Genomic DNA, 17,960 nt, shown 5'->3' with positions numbered 1-17,960 from the left:
TTTTTAATGCTCTTTCACACTTTAAAGAGTAGCTACCTTGCACAATGGCCCGAAACTCGAGAAAATAACTATAGTTCTAATGTAATAATAGAATTCAAAGCCTACAATGTGTTTTTTGGTGCTTGGCCAATAATCACTATTAAAAACACTTTCAGTACGTAGTATTGAACTCTACTATATAATATGAGATTATAAACTGTTTTTCTTCTTGTCCAATATTGTTGAATCAAATATCCCAAACACAACATATTCAAAAATATTTATTCAGTCGCAAATTGTCAAATATCTTTCCAAACTCAACAAAATATTTCATTACCATTTAATCCTCCTTGCCTGATCTATCTCTTGGAATGTTTATTTGTTCTAATATATTAACTATTCCCCTTCGTTACAGAAGATATGTATTTATTGCTGTAGAAGCGTTATCATCTCCTGAAGCTATGTTCTGCATTAGGCAGTTTCTCGTGTCCATTGACATCTCGGTTTGGCAGTTTAACCAAAGAATAAGCAGCTGCCCCGGCCAGAGCACCGAGGAAAGGCGCAGTGAGGTAAATCCATATGGCTTTATAGTTGTTTGCAGCTATTGCTGGCCCCAGAGTTCTCACGGGATTCATTGATGCTCCAGTTGTTTCCCTGGATGAATAGACAAGGTTTATGTTTCTATCAAGCTCTTTTCAGAGCATAGTTTTGTTCGAACGAATATAGCAAGTTTATAGGAGGAATTGTGCTGAAATTAAAGGAGAGTTAAGAGCATCACCCAGCTATCAGTATGTTGAGCATTACAGTAGCTCCAACCCCAATTCCTGCAAGCTTCCCTACCTGTTCAGAGAGGAAAAAATAGTTATTTATTTTAAGATATACTTATTTACTTATAAGCAAACATTTTAAGCTTGGCTAAACATGCTGAAGATTCCATATATACTATCAAAAAATTGTTCAATATATTCAACTGTTGTTGATTATTCCCACAACTAGTCAGTTTACTACTGCCTGCAATATTCATAAAATGTTTGTTGAAATCTGGACTTCTAGTTGCCAACTTCTACCATAAGAGCCTGTTTGGCACCCTTTAAAATTTATATTGTTTGCTACAGTATCATTCTCCACTACATATTCATACATTAAAATATTCTACACACAAACTAATAAAGTTTCTTTATTTTTTAACACACATTCTTCGAAAAATACTATTCAAAACTCCTTTATTTTCCAAATAATGGGTGACAAACAGGGCTAAAATCTAGTTTCTTACTTCCTGCAATGGACAAAAATTAATGGTTTAAAAATACAGCTAGTCACTCGACTTATCGTGAAGTTTTGTGCTAGTTATGCCAGAGGTCTCTATTATTCTCGTGGAAGCACTTATCTTGCAAACAAATGGATAAAAGGGTGTGCGAAATAGGGCATGCTTTTTGTATGTAAGATTGGATAATATAAAAGAAATAAAGTTCGCGAAAATTTGTCAATTGTGATTTCTAGTCAATGTGTAGAACTAGCTGAAAGCTGTAAAGCAAATGCTTACAGCTCTTGTATCTGTGGCCACTGCAGTAACTACAAACATGAGGTTGAAGCTAATGACGAACTCCAAAGCAAAAGCTTGAGCAAATCCCCCTGAAGGAACAGTTACTCCACCACCCATTATAGGGTGAAAAATAGCCTTCAGTAAGAATGCAGCACATGTTGATGCCAATATTTGTGCTCCAATATATACTGGAACCTGCCAAAATCAATAAACATTGACGGGATAGACTGGACAATATTAAGCAAGAAAAGAAAAAATTGTTTTGTTATTCACTACTGGTTGTAGAGTTGTTTTAAGAGTCATTTTACATGTTTCCATGGAAAATGCTTCAGAGCAGCAAAGGCAATGGTGACAGATGGATTGACATGTGCCCCGGAGATGTGACCCGTGGAGAGTATAACTATCATGACTGCCAGGCCGGTGGAGACTGCCAAGCCGAGAAGGGTCTCCGAGCCTTGTGTCTTTTGGTTCACAATCGCTGTGGCTGTGCCTGTGAAAATGAGTATGAAGGTACCTATAAACTCAGCTCCCACCTGGTTTAGACGTTGTTCAAGATATAAATGCATTATACATTAATGGCGGCAAGACTTGAACCAAGAACTTAGGTTTAACAAAATTGACTAGGTTGAGGGAAGAACTAGGTCACCTTTCTTGCAAGGGAGATTGGATGTGGAATCAATGCACAAGAGACAGAGGGTAAGGTCCCTTCTTCCAAAGAAAGTGCTTCAACACTAAAGCACTTGCAGCTCTTAAAAAGGGATTTCCGGCTATCGCCACACCTTTCCGGCTTGAACTGGCCATCGACAAGAGGAGTGCAGCACGGAATCCCGGGCGTTACAGACATTGTAGGAACTGATGCAACATCTTTAGTGCCCATTACTAGCTCACAAGAAAAGAAAGTGTTCTAATAGACTTATATAAATTGGTAAAAAGTGAGAAATTAAAGGTCACGCTTCTTTGTCCTAAATCTTTTTAAGGAAATTTATGAAGAAGGATGCTTAGAACTATTTCAAATAACCTTTAAATAATAAAATTGCATCAGTTATTTAGCCTATAAAGAAGGCACTTAAAAAGAATAATTAAAAGTTCGTGATCGAGATGGTTGAGGCTTCATAAATACGACTCTCCCTTACGAAGAAGACACAGTAGTCATTTACGAGCATCTTGTGCCATCAATTCGTGATTCTCTCTTCCTTTCTTTCAGTTTTTTTAATACTTCGACCACTAAAAATGTTCTATTAAAGAAAAATTAAGCAAATTTTTGGATGGTGCCAAACCTTATTATTGGCCTGTAGATGGTTGACTTAGAGAATCCCATGAGACCAAAAGAGCATACATTGGAAAAAACGTTAGTGGATAGAACTGAAGTATGGAAAAGAGAAAGTTGGTTTAAAAGTGGAGAGTGGGACATTAATAAATTTTCTTGCATTTGGCATATGAAAGAACATTCGACTTGAGACATAAGTCATGGTGTTGCTGTCCCTTCCACTTCATTTTGTATGTTTACTCAGTACATGCACTCAATCATGTACTCAACCACTTTCTGCATCTCCTTTATTTGACCCTAACATGATTCTAAAGTCAACCTTCAATTCGGTCTGGTCGAGTTGGCGAGAATTATGTGATTTGTTGTCTTCCGACTGTGGATAATGCAGTAACTTTAGAACGAGAGTTCCAATTTCTGTAAAACTAAGGCTCCAAGCAACAGAACTTAATATGTCCAATTCACAAATGTTTCCAATTTTGACAACAATATCCTGGTGAGATTATCTGGCAAGTTCAAAACGAGTTCTCCGCTTTCAAACTGTACAGAACACCAAAATAATGATCTACAAAGTACAGTAATTCGTGTGCCAAATAAATCAGAGAAGGTAGGGTTTCCCTGCGAACCATATGAGCTTCCAAGACTACCTATTTCAATCAATAGGTTCATACTATCCTTATAGTTAGACAGAGTAAAGCCGGACCTCTTCCTTTTAATTTGTTTCCATCTTTCTCTTCCCTTCTTTTATCCATACGAGGTTGCCTTTAAGGTTACAATTCTTACAGCATAGAGATGATGAGTTCGGTCCATGGAGAGGACCTGCACTTTTCCTTGCTGAAGTATGAGTACACGTTTTTCCCAAAAATGCACAAGGAGCACGGTAAGTGGGAATATACGCACCCACACATGTAGTGATCTGAAGTATATTAACAACAATTTACTAAAACGTGCATGCTGAGCACAACATTTTAGGGGATTGTTTGGTGAAGTGAATGGTACTGTATTAGAAATAAAGATGCGCATCTCCTATGGATAAAAAGTGTTCAAACAAAGAAAATCTATCATCATGAATTCATCAATTTGTTATTTAAAGGATGGAACCGGTCCAGAGGAACTTCTTGATGGTCCTAAAAATCCATTTTATTCATCCTCAATCTGCATTATTGAATCTTGTAGGAGATAAGCAAACTTGATGGCTGAAGCTTTGAGTATGCCTTACTAGAGCAAGTGTTTGACTAAGATTAAAAGCATATTAAATTTACTTTCAAGTACTATCTTATTGATTCTCGATATATTTAGAAAAGTTAGTTTTGTTACTTATAAGTAGACAAAGCTAGTTATATTTACAATAAGGTATGAGATACTTCAAAAAGAAACGTCCTACTTATTTTGTCATTGACCAACAAAGCAATCATTTATTCCAAAACTTACTGATTTCATATTTGCTTGTGCTCAGAGAATCATAAGCCCTCTTCTCCTGGTGGCTCATCAAACCCTTCGAGAATTGAGATCTCTTCCTGCTAATTGGTTGACTGTGGTCCAGAACTGTTTCAATTCCTGCAGCCAATTGAAGTTATTTTTCTTACCCTGTCGAAAGAATAACCGTTTCCCTTCATCAAAAAGACTCAGAAACATAATGAAAAGAAGTAATTTTATTTTAATACGAGAACATCAGATGTACAGAGTCGGATTTCGAACGTGATTTATTAAAATTTAATTCATGTCGATTCTCTTTCAAGAACTTGAAAGCATCAGCTAATGCATCAATTCAATTATGCAATGCTGGTTAAATATTACCATGCTTTTTATTGCGTTCATGTATAGTTTCAGAGAAGTGTGTGATCTTTTGTGCTTCTATGGCCAAAACAGCATCAACTCGAAATCTGAAACAGCTTTGTTAGTATCCTCTATTGCTTTAAGGCCACCCCTTTTGACTCCAAAAGAATCATGAAAGATTAAACACAAAAATGTGCAACAACAACAAACAAAGTTTTGCTCCTAAGAAATTTGGAATAGGCCACAACCCCTTTTCTGCCAGTCTATTTATGTCATTGCTAGATCTACGAGAAGATTCCAAACAGAAAATAATTATCATTTTGGGTAATTCTTCTTTTACCGCTTCATTATATGACCGTAAAAAATAGAACATCAAGAGGCAAACCCACTGAAAAGGCCTCTATAGAATCATTACCATTAAAAGAAATGATAATAAAGTTAGAAGATATGCTCCATAATATGGTCCCCATCCTTGAGTTTTCCAATGACAAAATGGTTGGCAAGAAAACTAAGTTCTTCCACTGTCATTTCAAAGGCAAAAAACTTCATTCTTGTCTGCAATTTAGCACTGTGTACTTAGGCCTAGGTATAGATCTTCTTTTGACAAGGCAACCACTCAGAAATCATCCTAAAGAATAACAACAGGACAATTGCTTTTGTTCTGATGTAGACCAATTTTTGTTAAATCGGAATACTTAAACCTAATTGCTGCCATACATTTCATAAAATCAATAATAAAGGACTTCATTAATTGAATAAAGTATAATAATGGGAGTATAGTATATGGGCACCGCCATATATGCGAAAACCAGGTTGCAAACCCTGACGGATGTGTGATGAATGTATACAGTAACATAACAAATGCACACAACTAAAGTCCAAATAACATAGGAGAATATTAATTGTGTTTTCCATAAAATTTTCTTCAAAGAAACTTTATTGAATTACAAAATTCCATAAAAGGGAGATTTTTCAGCCATTTGGGAGAAAGTATGCACTTCCAAAAATGCAGAAGCAATGAAAAAAAGATCCATCATATTCAAATTTCAAAGTGGACTGGATGTTATAAATTCTTCTCATCAGATCTTTCCATTATCGAATTCTCAATTGACTTCAATTTTCAACTTTCCAAAATCAACAATCTAAGTTCTACTCCCAAAAAATTTAAAGTCAGCTATATAAATTCTTTTTTAGCTCTCTGTTTATTTCATTATCTGATCTACTACAACATCCATGTTAATTATGATCTATATATCCTTCTAACATGTTAACTCGAAACAGCATCTCTCCTTAGAAAAAATGGGCCTCTAACCTATTCCATATCGATCACATTACTAGAATCCATTTCTGCTTCTCTAATTCAACACCATCTATAATGAAGAACAAGAAAGCATTATTTACTAAGTCGCGAAGCTCAGATCTTTACAGCTATTATTAGAACACTACTGGACAGGCTAGTTTACCTAAAAAAACCATGACAGGTCTAATTAAAGGCCAAAAAAGGAACCCGAAATAACCTAAGAACTCATGATTCAGCTAAAGAAACTGGCCAGTCCACACCAAGATTTTGTTTTTATTTTTTTCATTTAGTTTTTTTCAACACAGTTTCGACCTTTGAACTTGAATTACCTTTTCCAAGTCAATGCCATGCCTGTTTTTGAACGTTCCCTTGCATTTCCAATCATCAGTTGCTCTGTACTAATTATGTTATTGAACAAGAACCAGAAATTCAAAGTTAAAAACCACAAAGGAATTCAAAATACAATTATACTTCAAAGTACAGAATTTGTTTAGCTTTCCCAATTTTTCTTATCAACCCAACATAGTTACCCCAAATGCAGTATCGAAGCTCACCAGACAGTAATCACCCCAACTGATCAAACCATGTTGAGCACTTGGGCTTGACCCGAATGGTCTCGTTCGACCAGGGCGGAGAAAAACTTCTGATTGCATAAAGAAAGGGCGAGTGCGGCGAGTAGAACGCCGATCAGGTCAGCGGCGGCGTCTTTGGTGGACGCGCCGGCGGACCTGAAGTAGCCAAGCTCGTCAGCAAACTCCTTGGCTGCGCCGGCAAGAAGTGAAACGATGGATCCGATCCAGACACTGTATCGCCGAATTAATGGGTATGGATTTCGGGCTGCGAGGAGGGAGAATGTAATGGAAATGAAGAAGCAGAATAGGACGTGATAGAACTTGTCTAAGGCTAGCCAATCATCGCCATTTTCCATTTTCAAATTTCAGCAGCAATCAATTACTTTAGACTGTAATTAAAACGCCAATTACCTATACAAGAAATTGGTGAAGATGATTCAGGGAGGAAAAAATTTAAAATAAAAATATTGGTGAGGACGATGGCAAAATCGTAAATGGCCAAACAATTCACTATTTTTGGGAGGATTCGGGAGAGGGGCTTGATCGGACTTGGCCCGGTTCAGTCGAGCCCAAATTATACTCTTAAAAAACAGCCCAATAAGTTTCAAAACAGATGAACTATCGGCCCAACTTGGTAACCCCCAGCCTCTAATTTTTGGAAATTACTCATTTAACTATTCGAACCCTACTACACTTACCGGAAGACAGACCCCTGCCAAAATACTCACAATCGCGAGCTTCCGCATACATGTTTTTTTTCATGTGAGACCAACCCCTAAAATGAGGGGTGGGTAAGTCCCCTATAAGAAAACTATTCGATCTTTTCCCCAATCTGCATCCACATCCGGCTTCCGCATACATGTTTTCTTTCCCTTTTTCTTACGGATTTTTTGTCTTCTGATATTTAATTCTGTAATGATGATTGGTTAATTTTTATGAATTATGTTCAAATGTTAATTATCGAGCTGAAAAATTATAAAGAAAATCATAGTTGTTGTATAATTTATGTTTTTATGGGAATTATCAATATTTTTTTAGTCGACCGTAAATCATTTTATGCACTCTCAGTGGAATATTTAAACGAATATCCTCATCAGTTACCATATTTAATAACGAATGAAAAATTGAGAATAAAAATTTAATAATAAATTGAAAGTATAAATATGATGATAAGTAAAAGTCCACCACTAAGAAAATATGGTTTCAAAATATCTACCCCAAAAAAACAAAAATATTTATTAATAATAATAAGAAAAGAACTTCACATATGAAATTGAAGCAAAGGAGATTGAAGTGCCATAAAAACACGAAGAAACATCCTTGTTCTTACAGGTACTAAACATTGATAACATGAAACTGTGAAAGTAACAGGCTCATCATCACTCAAAACTTTAATAAACTTGCTACAAACTGAAAAGCCACTGCCAAAATTGAGATAAACTCGGAGTAGGTCCTTTTTTCACTTCCAACTACGAAATTTGTAAATGTCAACAACATTAATCTCTTTGAAAGTACTCGTGCTTATGCTAATTCATCTTACTAATCAGCTCATTGATCTGATTCTCACGATTTCCCGAGTCTCCACCATCTTTAAATCGTCGTTTCTTACCTTGCAATGCCTTTTCAGGTTTGTTGAGATTAAAGGGACACAAAAAATTGGAAACCTTCTTAAAATGTGGACCGACAGTAGCTATTTCATTCACAACGTCTTCTATGCATATAATGCCATGCTGACCCAATGCCTGCCAAGATAAAATCACAGGATGCGTGTAAGGCAACTGGAGCAGCAAAGAAACTGGGAGCTAGGCTACACAATGTACAAGAGTATTGCAGATACCTGGTCAATTACGTTGTTGTCCGTTAAAGGAACCCTTTCCTTGTCAAGTTTTGCTACTCCTTTCTTGTAAATCAAATCCTTCACACTCTTAAGGTTAGGATATCTACAAATATGAACGAACATGTTAAGAATTCAAGCACATAAAACTTAAAAAACAATACAGATGACAGCTGACAACAGAATATTCAATCATATAAAAATTGCAGAGAAAATGCAAGGATATAAAGGCTTTCAAGAAGAAATCCAAAGTTCGTAATTAGAAGTCCAATCTTCTTGGGCTAAAAAAATCTACACGCAACTGGCAATTCTATTTTACTCCAGTAACCAATGATCCACTTGCAATTTAAATATCGGATGGCTACCATTACTACTGCAGATCAACTATGTTACTCCTCCACACTTTCAGCCAAAAGATTCTTTGACCCTCTGCTTAAAGATAAGCTGTAGCCTCTATTTTAAGAGAGTGATTTCCAGAGATGAAATTTCCATTAAGATGGCTTCTGCTTAAAATTAAGCTACTAGGCAAAAACTGCAAATTTATTTGCATTCTGCAAGTTGTTTACGCGTCTAAATAAAGCTAATTCATTTCTTTATACAATATCAGATTATACATATATAGTCTTCAGTATAGTCCAATGTTGTAATATTTTGCAGTTTAAAAATAGAAAGGTTCAAATGACAGCTAGATATGCTCTTTCTAGATTTGATTATATAAGCTTGGCATCACAACAAAGGACAATCTTTCAGCAACATATATGCTACAAAATTGTCCTATCTTTATGGGAGGAGATACGTATAACATAACAACTGAAGATAAGCAACATTGAAACCATGCAACTTGGTTAAATTCAGATGTTATCCAATGATTGAGCACAAAACACGCCTTTTGACATGAACTACAAGATGGTGATATCCTTTTTGAGCACAATCATTGTTAAACTCCATATTGTTTGTCGAGTTCATTATAATATTCATTTAAGCATGGACTAATTTTAACGAGACTATTCTGACCTAAAACAACCCCTTGTAAACTATCAAACAATATAAGGTCAATCCAAGGGCCTAATGATTATATCGAAGATCCAACAATAACAATATTAAATGATTTGATGTACCCATATGTCACGTAAGGTTCCACTTTTTGCAAATGTTCCATTATTGCTCCGTTTGCCTTCACAAACACCCCACTGAAGGTTTTCCTCAATCTCAAAGAGTACAGGACCTTTCGAGTTTTGGGGTGCATATCCCTTTTTCTGTAATGACCATAAATTTTAGGATATAAATCATGAAAATAGCAAATCACAGATATACCAATTTAACAAGAATCATTTGTTTGAACATACCCTCCTATGCGTATGACGAATAGGAGCCTGGATTCTGGTGTCTCCAATGGTTGTCTTTTTCGCTTTCCTCTTTGCTTCATTTGAACGAGGTCCAATTCCTGGATATACAAACAGCATGTTAAGATTTTGAATACTCAATCTATCATAAAAAGCACTTGTGATCAAACAACTGATACTGCTTAAAAAGTTAAAGGTTATATCTTATGCGGATATTAGTGATATCAGTTTCTCAATAGTGACAGCGGCGGGAAAATCCAAAACAAGTGCATGCAGATGCAGAATCAGCTGAACTTGCTAAAGCAATACATTTCTTAGCAGAAATTTTAACCTAACAGGGAAGCAAATTTTACCCTTTCCCAGCACAAACATAAGCTAGAACATATATAAATTCGTTATTTAACATAGAAACTAGAAAGCAACACCCCAACAATCTATTATCTAATAACATTGTCTTGGTCATGACGAAAATTCAACCTCATACAAGTATAGAAAATCCAGCCAACCTGAGCAAATAGATGAATCTAGAACATGCCACAGATGATGCACTAAAGACTTCAACTCAGTTATTGGGCTGTAAAATTCCAAAATGTAAAATCTATTGACATAATGGTGTATTATAGTAAGCTGATTTTCACAATTGTATAAAGTTTTAGCTAAACCAGCATCGGTTCCCACTAGTTCACGGAAATAAATTTGAATATCCTTTATAAAAAATATTTAAAGACTAGAAACCAATCCATATGTAAACATCATCAATTTAGCATAATGATTTACACTTATGCATCTGACATAGAGTAGCTCCAGATAAAGAAAATAGACTTCAATATTCCAATCCGTCAAAACTTCGTATTTACATTGTTGCATGTGCTCACATATTGGTTAATTAATTTTATTTGTATTGTTAGCTGCAATTATATGTTACAGCAAGTATTCAAAGCCCTCTTGTAACATTTATGAAATGTTAAAAGAAGGATGAGGAAAATCCAATAAATTGTACACATTTTCGTATAAAAGCAGAAAAAAACAAATAGAAATAAAAATAAAAAACAAAAGTGGAAAAAGAGAATTATCCTAAAACAATTACTCTGTCACGGTATTCTCTGATAAATTGATCAGGCTTCTTGATGAAGAAATTATCAGATTTGAGACGCTTGACCCTCTCCTCTAACTGCAGCTTTCTTCTGATTGCCCATTCCTCGTTATTCCTCCTCTTCTTCAATAACACCTCAGGTATATAATTCAGAGGCTTCGATTCCTCTTCTGTTGCCATGAATTCCTTTGCACTTCTCCAACAATAATCCCACTGATATAAAATAAAGAAAGAAAATCAGAAAAATTTAACCTGTGCTATAAAATACAGATAAAAACCAACGCTCAAAACACTCGACACATGATCTGGGTGGGCAAGGTCATTTCGGTAGAAAGGTTTTCAATCCAAATGCAAGAGCAAAAAAGAAAATAGCCGAATCAAAGTAAAATGGCTACTGGACAGTGTAAAACAATGGTGCCAACAAAACAAAAAGGAAATTAGTAAGCACAAACAATGAAATATAAGGCAATAGGTAAGAATAAAGATTCGTTCATGAATTTGAAGTTCTTTCAACACACGAACACACCCAAGTAAACCCATGTTTTTTATATGAGAAAAAAAAAAGTAAAATAGGAACATTCACATAAATCAATAAAGCCAGCTCACATTGCAAGTATGTTGATGCATATATACAGATACCTAGCAGAGATCCCAAATATGTAAGAAAATAACCAGTAATATTCTAGATTGAAGATTCTTTGGAATTAAAAAAAATAAGCTGAGCCCAGTAAAGAGGAATCGTGTTTTTTTTTTTCTTGAATATTAGGGCAGCAAAATAACGATAAAAAAATAGGCCTGAAAATTAATTTCATGAATGATTACTAAAAAATAGTTACTACTTGCTCACCAATCTTTAAAAAGTTACTCATTGTTCATTCAACCTTGCTATAGATTACCACTCATTCATCGAAATTTAAAAAGTTACTCATTGCTCACCTAAATTTGAATAAAGTTACTCGTTGCTCACTAAACTTTGCAATATGTAACACTCCGGGAAATGATATGGGTGTTTGATCAGTAACTTTGTTCAAATTTGGTTGAGCAATAAGTGCTGTAGCAAAGTCCAGGAAGCAAAGAGTAACCTTTTAAACTTCTATGAGCAAGTGGTATCTTATAGCAAAGTTAAGTGACCATTAATTAAATTAACTCATGTTTTTTCTATTTCAATATCCCATTGTTGTTTTTTTTTTTTTCTTGAACATTAGGGCAGCAAAATAAAGATAAAAAATAGGCCTGAAAAATAGTCCAGCTTCAATTCATCACCCTTTTCTTTCTTTCTTTTTCCTTTTTGATATACAAAGATCTCAGCAATTAAATTTCAAAAAATAAAAAATAAAAATGATGACAGGACCTTAATAAGCAAAAATGCCGCACCATCTCTAAAAGTTTCCTTCCCAAAATTTTCACTCCTAAATAACATGCAATATACGCCTTTTATCTTCTTATTATACATAAGTCCAAGAGGAAGAAAAAAAGAGCAAACTCATGGAAATGAAGATTACCACGAAGAAGAAGACTAGCGAGTCTAGTGTGCAGCGGGCGGCGGGGGGATTGTTGAAGAACTTGCAAACGGTCTTACGTTTCGGAGTGATTCTGATCTTTTCTTTTTAACCCTAAATAAATACTGAACGCCGGCTGGTTTTATTTTTTAGGGTGTGTTTGGCAAATAATCACATGGCTTATATTTTCCAAACATGTTCTCCCATGTTAATAAATAATTGCACCGCTGGTCCTAACTTACATTTGCAAGTTATTCATACCATTTAAACTATTGTAAGTTGGTCTTTAACCTTTTCATTTGTTTTCATTTTTTTCATTTTTTTTTAATTAAAATGTGAAGAGTCCATTTTGTTCTTCTTAAAAATAGTAAACTGAAGTTTAATCACTGAATTTTTTGTCAACTTAAAGACTTTGGACGGATTTCATTCAAAAGTCCTTGTGTTACATATTTTTGCATACATTTGGGATGATGGTGCCGAAAATAGAAGATTTTGAAACCCCACCGAACATTTTGAAATGTTAAACAGAACCATTAACTTACTAATGCAAATCAGAGGATTGTTTATCTCATTGTCACATTTTTGGTTATGCAATTGCATTGTTCCTGGGAACTTAAATTGGTCGAAAGTGGGGCAAGTTAATAATGGAGATAAGGTCTGTGGAAGGGGTGAGTTCAGATAACCAGATCCGGTCGAAGCAGAAGCTATTTTGCCTGAGATCTTCAACCCTTGATTGCTGGTTCAAACTCCACTCTGTATGGTTACACGAGAAGCTAAAATTTGGTCCGTTTTATCCAATGATGTAAAAAATTTCAACGAGGCTCCATTCGTTGTCCATTTGATTCTTGGCAAAATTTTGACATGCACATGCAAGAAACTACCACATTGCGTTTAGGAAGTGGTTTAAGATAATTGATTCTGTAATATAGTTACAGCGATTCATCCTAAAGCAAGGGCAGAACTTATTCAAGTATAGAAGTTATATATTTGATGCACTATCCACAAAGAACATAGAGGCTTGATTCTTCCTCCAAATTAAGATTCAGATCTGGAAGTACAAACTTAGCTTCACATGGAGCAACTGTCTTATCTTCAGAAGGCCCGTTTGGAGGATAGCATTGCAGCGAACCACCATTTCCTAATACAAAGGGTGGGAAGATAGGGATATGATATTGTGCTTCTGACTTTTGCTGGAATTGACAGTGAATTGCTTTCTCGGATTCAATCAATGATCTTCTTTCAGTAGCGGATTCAAGCTGTTCCAAACAACAATGTCAATCGCTACACTTACAGAAAATAACAGTTACGCGAGGGGGCATAAAAGATATCATCTTGCTATGTGTCTTGGTAAATTAAGCAAAGTTCAACAGTTTACCGGATGCAAGGCTATACATTTAGTAAGTAACATAATCACAAACATTTTTTATAAGTGATTAAATGATATGTAATGTAAAGGAAAAGAGAAGAATGGACCAGAAGTAATTGCACCTTTAGTCTCTTCAGACTATCATTTGTAGCCTTCTGTTTCTCCAAATTTGTGCGTAATGCCGCTATTTTCTGTGCAGTTTCAAGTCAGAAAATTAGAAAATTTATGTGATTTAGTATAAAGCATTGAAAAAGTATATACCCTTTTCAATTCTCCTTTTTCCTTATCAAGCAAGTACTCCTCTACTTGAAGCTCTGCCAAGGTCTGCAAATAAACAGCAAATAAAGTAGGTTTCTAAGACATTTGTGAATCTAAGTACTAAAAAGTGCTAATGAATTTCTGTTTTGTTGATTGATTCATTACATTTTCTGATGCAAAACCTCGTACCAACTCAAAGCTTCCAAGCGTAGAACAGAAAAAGTAGAGTTCATACTGTAAATTTTACTACTAGAGTTTTATCCATAATGGTTTAAGGAATCCATTGTCCAATTACTGGACCATCAGAAACCTCAACCCGGGATTTCATGGTACAAAACACCATGCGCTTAAAACTAATATATACTCAAATAGCTCAGTGGACCCAACGGTACTCACCTTCTTCTTTCTTGACCTCTTCATGGATTTTTCACCATCGCCATTAACCTGAAGCATGAAATTAAAAAAATCTCACACTTAATGCAAATATTGTTCAGTGTTACTTGTGAATAGTGGATGTATCAATGGATGTACATTAAGAGCTAATCCATAAAATTATCTCAGAATAAATTCTAATAGACGAGCTTCAGTGGCAATAACCTCAGGTCCTCAACCGTGCAACGAAGAGTGTCTTCGCACGGCTTAATGACACGCAAGGCTGCCAAGTTACAGCCCAAGTGACTACTACTGAAATTCAAGCTGGTTGACTTTTTGGTCAAAATGAATAGTTTTAAAAAAAAAAAAAAAAAAAAAAATCTGTAATGCACTGCTAGAAATATACTTTTGTGAAATGTACTTTTGTAAATTAAGATCAATTTGACTACCAAAGTCAAGGATGTACATTAAGAGCTAATCCATAAAATTATCTCAGAATAAATTCTAATAGACGAGCTTCAGTGGCAATAACCTCAGGTCCTCAACCGTGCAACGAAGAGTGTCTTCGCACGGCTTAATGACACGCAAGGCTGCCAAGTTACAGCCCAAGTGACTACTACTGAAATTCAAGCTGGTTGACTTTTTGGTCAAAATGAATAGTTTTAAAAAAAAAAAAAAAAAAAAAATCTGTAATGCACTGCTAGAAATATACTTTTGTGAAATGTACTTTTGTAAATTAAGATCAATTTGACTACCAAAGTCAACTAGTGTCAGGAAAAATTGATGTTATGAGTTTGACAAGGGTACCCAGAAATCGTTTTGTACATAGCTATTATCTCAATACAAGAGTGCCACTACCTGAGTGTGGACATACAATAAAAGTTACACCATATGGTTAACAATAAAAGTAAGGCAAAACATGCCCCCGACATTAAAAGGCAGTACATTCTCCGTGAAAATTCACTGGAATTACTTTCGCCATTGATGAGAAAGACCTAAGGATTTAGGAAACTCACAAGCCAAATACCACGTGTGCCTGTGCGCGCACGCAATGCGTACATGTCAAAGTTATACCACAAAGTTAAATACATGCATATTGCATACCATACGGGCTTGTCACAGATTTTAGCACTTACTACTACACTCTAATTTCAAAGCCCCGTAGAATCGCACTAGTTTAAAGAAAAATAGATATGCATGATGCAATATTTTATACGACCATATTAATTCAATAGACCACAGAGTAAAATATGAACCACAACGCCTCAAATATAAAACTCTAAACAACAAAAAGGTTAAAGTATACGTGGAATTTAAACCTATGCCACGCTAATATCTAACCAAATCTACTTACTTGGACCCATAAGTAAAAAGTAACCCAAAATTCATAGAAAAAGAATTGCCATAACACTGTCAAACATATAAATCACAGCTAATTACATAACCTTTAATTCTTTAACCTAAAAGAGGAAAAAGATAAAAAAAAAAGTCAGTATTCTTCAACTTTCACTACATTAAGCTCTTGTTTGGCTCCCATTAATTTTCATTCCATTACATTATATTTTTCTCTCTCCTATTTTCAGCCACACGATTTTCCAGAAAATAATATTACACGTAAACCGAAAATTTTTCCTTCCTTTTCAACCACTCATTTTTCACAAAAACATTATTCCGCCCATTTTCATTTCTAAAAAATTGGGGCCAAACAGGGGCTAAAAGGCAATTTCAGCTACAACGAACTTTTTTTTTAATAAATTTAAAGTTGGCTAATTAATATACGATGAGTGTGCCCAGTAGATTCGTGCCGAGCCACGATGCAGCTGCGCACACTGGATTGTGTCCCATTATAATAAAGAGGTTTAGCGCACAACCACTAACAAAACATCACCAAATTGCCATGGAAACACGCCACCGCTTACAGAAGGGCATCCACAACCCCACATCTAAATTGACAAAAATACCCCTCTACTGACCCCAAAATGTGTAACACAAGTCACATAAATATTCTTTAAAACGACATTTTTTGTTTGAAGAAACGGATGGACAAATTACCTTTGGATATGGGGTGTTATTGTAGCTTCCATCATAACCGTAATGGGTCCAGGAAAGGGTTAACTAGAAAAAGCGACAAGTTAACATTGATGACAAAAAAACATGTCCCGTCCCAAATGGGGGCAAAAAACACCCGCCCCAAATGGGCTGACGGGACGGGGACATTTTTAATTATGCAGATAAAACGATAAATGGTAAACTAAAAACTCCAAAGAACAAACTTTTATATTTAAATCATACATTCAACAACAACCAATAAAATTAACAAACCGTATCACATTTTATCATTTCAGAGCAAACATCATTCATTTGAACCAACTTATATTTGAATCAAAAATAATTTTATTTCTAAACAATTCTCCCATTAAAAATCTATTTTTAATTTGTATTTTATTCTCCAATAATAAAATTTTGAAAATGTATATAAAAATAAAAATAAACGGACACGAACGAAGGACGTGCAGGACGGGGCGATATTCGGGCGAGGTGGGGCAGGGCAGGGGCGCCCTTCCCGTTGCCATCCCTAAATCAGTTGTTTATCTGACTCTGACCATTTACATTGAAAAAAGTCGCACATATTCCGGCAGCCGGAGAATATTACCAGCATCAGATCAGTGCATTTACTAAAGAGCTCATGCAACAGACGGAATGGGTAAATCTGAAAATATCCGAATTGTGTTGGGGCGTTTTCGTCAAACGAAAATTTGAAGCATCGATTGACAAATTGTCAATTGAGTATCTGACACGAGACTCTACTGAACAGTGACTCGCCACCGGAAAAGTGAACATTGTCGCCATTGAAAGTTGAAACTCACGGTTACCAACTGAAAAAATGAGAAATATGAAAGATTCCACGTGTACAAACCTCAGATCTCGGGGGTTTAGATAGTTTTGGGTCAGAGGATCGGCTGGACTCTTCAGGGCCACCGTCAACTATGCCAGCACTTCCACCACATCCACCACTGATAGAGGCGGCTCCGCTCCATGACAGTGGCGTTGTGGGACTAGCTCTGAGACCCGGTTTCGTGGTGGAGTCAGTAACGAAGGGCTTAGACCTGCGTTGACGCACGCTCCACTCAAGTGGCAAAGCCGTCGGTTTAAGAGCCACCGACAGCAGCGGGTAAGACTGTTTGAGCCGCAGCAGCAGCTCCACCACCATGACGTCATCGCTCATAGCTGCTTCCACCCACTCCTCGTCACTAGTCATGGTATATTGGTTTTCGCTTTATTATCTTATGGGGAAAGAAAGGAATATAGAAAGAGATGAAAAGGGAGAAATGGAATGGCTTTGGCGAAGTCGCGAAGATGAAGAAAAGAAAATCTGATGTAAAATAAGGGGGCACGAGTTTTAATTTATATATGTGCGTACACCTGCATGTGTTGTGAAAGTCCTTGTATTGTGTTTGAGGGTTAGTGCTGGTATGTATGTATTTTAATGACTTTACCGTGAGCTATTCATTTTTATGATCTCGTCACATTATAAAATTGTTAGTGTATTTCATAGTAACATAAATTGGTAATGATCTTGGAATTCATGTTCCCATTTGAATTATATCTTATCGAATTATCTTTAGTGGACTTTGATATCGTATTGAGTCCCTGTTGATAGAGATTTTTTAGAATAATATTTGTAAAAAGTAATTTTATTGGAAATGAGTGGATAAAAGATTATAAAATATTATGTGTTCAAGTGTAAAATTATTTAATTT

At 35.6% G+C, this 17,960-nt stretch overlaps 4 protein-coding genes across 9 annotated transcripts; all 4 read right to left on the bottom strand.

The window, feature by feature from the left end:
- Positions 1-247: 247 nt before the first annotated feature.
- Positions 248-6,861, bottom strand: LOC111391777 (aquaporin NIP6-1-like). Its single transcript, XM_023017033.1, has 9 exons — positions 6,417-6,861; positions 6,192-6,260; positions 4,584-4,669; positions 4,218-4,343; positions 2,169-2,401; positions 1,831-2,055; positions 1,523-1,717; positions 758-819; positions 248-633 (listed from the first exon to the last, which is right to left on the bottom strand). The coding sequence occupies exons 2-9, from the start codon at positions 6,245-6,247 to the stop codon at positions 426-428; spliced, it is 1,191 nt and encodes a 396-aa protein (XP_022872801.1). The 5' UTR covers positions 6,248-6,260; positions 6,417-6,861; the 3' UTR covers positions 248-425.
- On the bottom strand, positions 3,896-6,880 carry LOC111391778. 6 transcript variants are annotated; one of them, XR_002702172.1, is made up of 4 exons: positions 6,417-6,880; positions 6,192-6,260; positions 4,584-4,669; positions 3,896-4,343 (listed from the first exon to the last, which is right to left on the bottom strand). XR_002702172.1 is itself a non-coding variant. In XM_023017034.1 (2 exons), the coding sequence occupies exon 1, from the start codon at positions 6,788-6,790 to the stop codon at positions 6,440-6,442; it is 351 nt and encodes a 116-aa protein (XP_022872802.1). In that variant the 5' UTR covers positions 6,791-6,880; the 3' UTR covers positions 3,896-4,343; positions 6,417-6,439. The 6 variants fall into 6 exon arrangements, 1 of the variants encoding a protein (XP_022872802.1); XR_002702171.1 differs by having other exon boundaries at positions 6,192-6,255; XR_002702170.1 differs by having other exon boundaries at positions 4,584-6,255.
- Positions 6,881-7,704: 824 nt separating this feature from the next.
- LOC111391782 (60S ribosomal protein L7-1-like) lies at positions 7,705-12,357 on the bottom strand. The gene is made up of 6 exons (XM_023017039.1): positions 12,207-12,357; positions 10,699-10,917; positions 9,615-9,712; positions 9,387-9,524; positions 8,272-8,374; positions 7,705-8,176 (listed from the first exon to the last, which is right to left on the bottom strand). The coding sequence occupies exons 2-6, from the start codon at positions 10,882-10,884 to the stop codon at positions 7,961-7,963; spliced, it is 741 nt and encodes a 246-aa protein (XP_022872807.1). The 5' UTR covers positions 10,885-10,917; positions 12,207-12,357; the 3' UTR covers positions 7,705-7,960.
- Positions 12,358-13,009: 652 nt separating this feature from the next.
- LOC111391781 lies at positions 13,010-17,577 on the bottom strand. Its single transcript, XM_023017038.1, has 5 exons — positions 17,117-17,577; positions 14,224-14,271; positions 13,831-13,893; positions 13,692-13,760; positions 13,010-13,459 (listed from the first exon to the last, which is right to left on the bottom strand). Exons 1-5 carry the CDS (start codon positions 17,456-17,458, stop codon positions 13,199-13,201), a joined length of 783 nt encoding a protein of 260 aa, XP_022872806.1. The 5' UTR covers positions 17,459-17,577; the 3' UTR covers positions 13,010-13,198.
- Between the last annotated feature and the right edge of the window lie 383 nt (positions 17,578-17,960).

This window comes from Olea europaea, unplaced genomic scaffold, assembly GCF_002742605.1.
Source record: "Olea europaea var. sylvestris unplaced genomic scaffold, O_europaea_v1 scaffold830, whole genome shotgun sequence".
NCBI lineage: Eukaryota > Viridiplantae > Streptophyta > Magnoliopsida > Lamiales > Oleaceae > Olea > Olea europaea.
Note: the sequence above shows the minus strand (reverse complement) of the source record. Positions and strands in the feature narration are given on the sequence as shown.

Bases quoted from the DNA above. Each gene is read 5' to 3' on its own strand.
- LOC111391781 (XM_023017038.1), bottom strand. From the start codon at position 17,458: ATGACTAGTGACGAGGAGTGGGTGGAAGCAGCTATGAGCGATGACGTC. The intron at 13,894-14,223 runs GTGAGTACCGTT...GTTTATTTGCAG, and splicing joins AGAGGTCAAGAAAGAAGAAG to ACCTTGGCAGAGCTTCAAGT. The intron at 13,460-13,691 runs GTGCAATTACTT...TGTTTGGAACAG, and splicing joins ATAGTCTGAAGAGACTAAAG to CTTGAATCCGCTACTGAAAG.
- LOC111391778 (XM_023017034.1), bottom strand. From the start codon at position 6,790: ATGGAAAATGGCGATGATTGGCTAGCCTTAGACAAGTTCTATCACGTC.
- LOC111391777 (XM_023017033.1), bottom strand. From the start codon at position 6,247: ATGATTGGAAATGCAAGGGAACGTTCAAAAACAGGCATGGCATTGACT. The intron at 820-1,522 runs GTAAGCATTTGC...CTCTCTGAACAG, and splicing joins TGGCCACAGATACAAGAGCT to GTAGGGAAGCTTGCAGGAAT. The intron at 634-757 runs GTGATGCTCTTA...CTATTCATCCAG, and splicing joins CTCAACATACTGATAGCTGG to GGAAACAACTGGAGCATCAA.
- LOC111391782 (XM_023017039.1), bottom strand. From the start codon at position 10,884: ATGGCAACAGAAGAGGAATCGAAGCCTCTGAATTATATACCTGAGGTG. The intron at 9,525-9,614 runs GTATGTTCAAAC...TGGTCATTACAG, and splicing joins TTCGTCATACGCATAGGAGG to AAAAAGGGATATGCACCCCA. The intron at 8,375-9,386 runs GTACATCAAATC...TCATATTTGTAG, and splicing joins GAACCTTACGTGACATATGG to ATATCCTAACCTTAAGAGTG.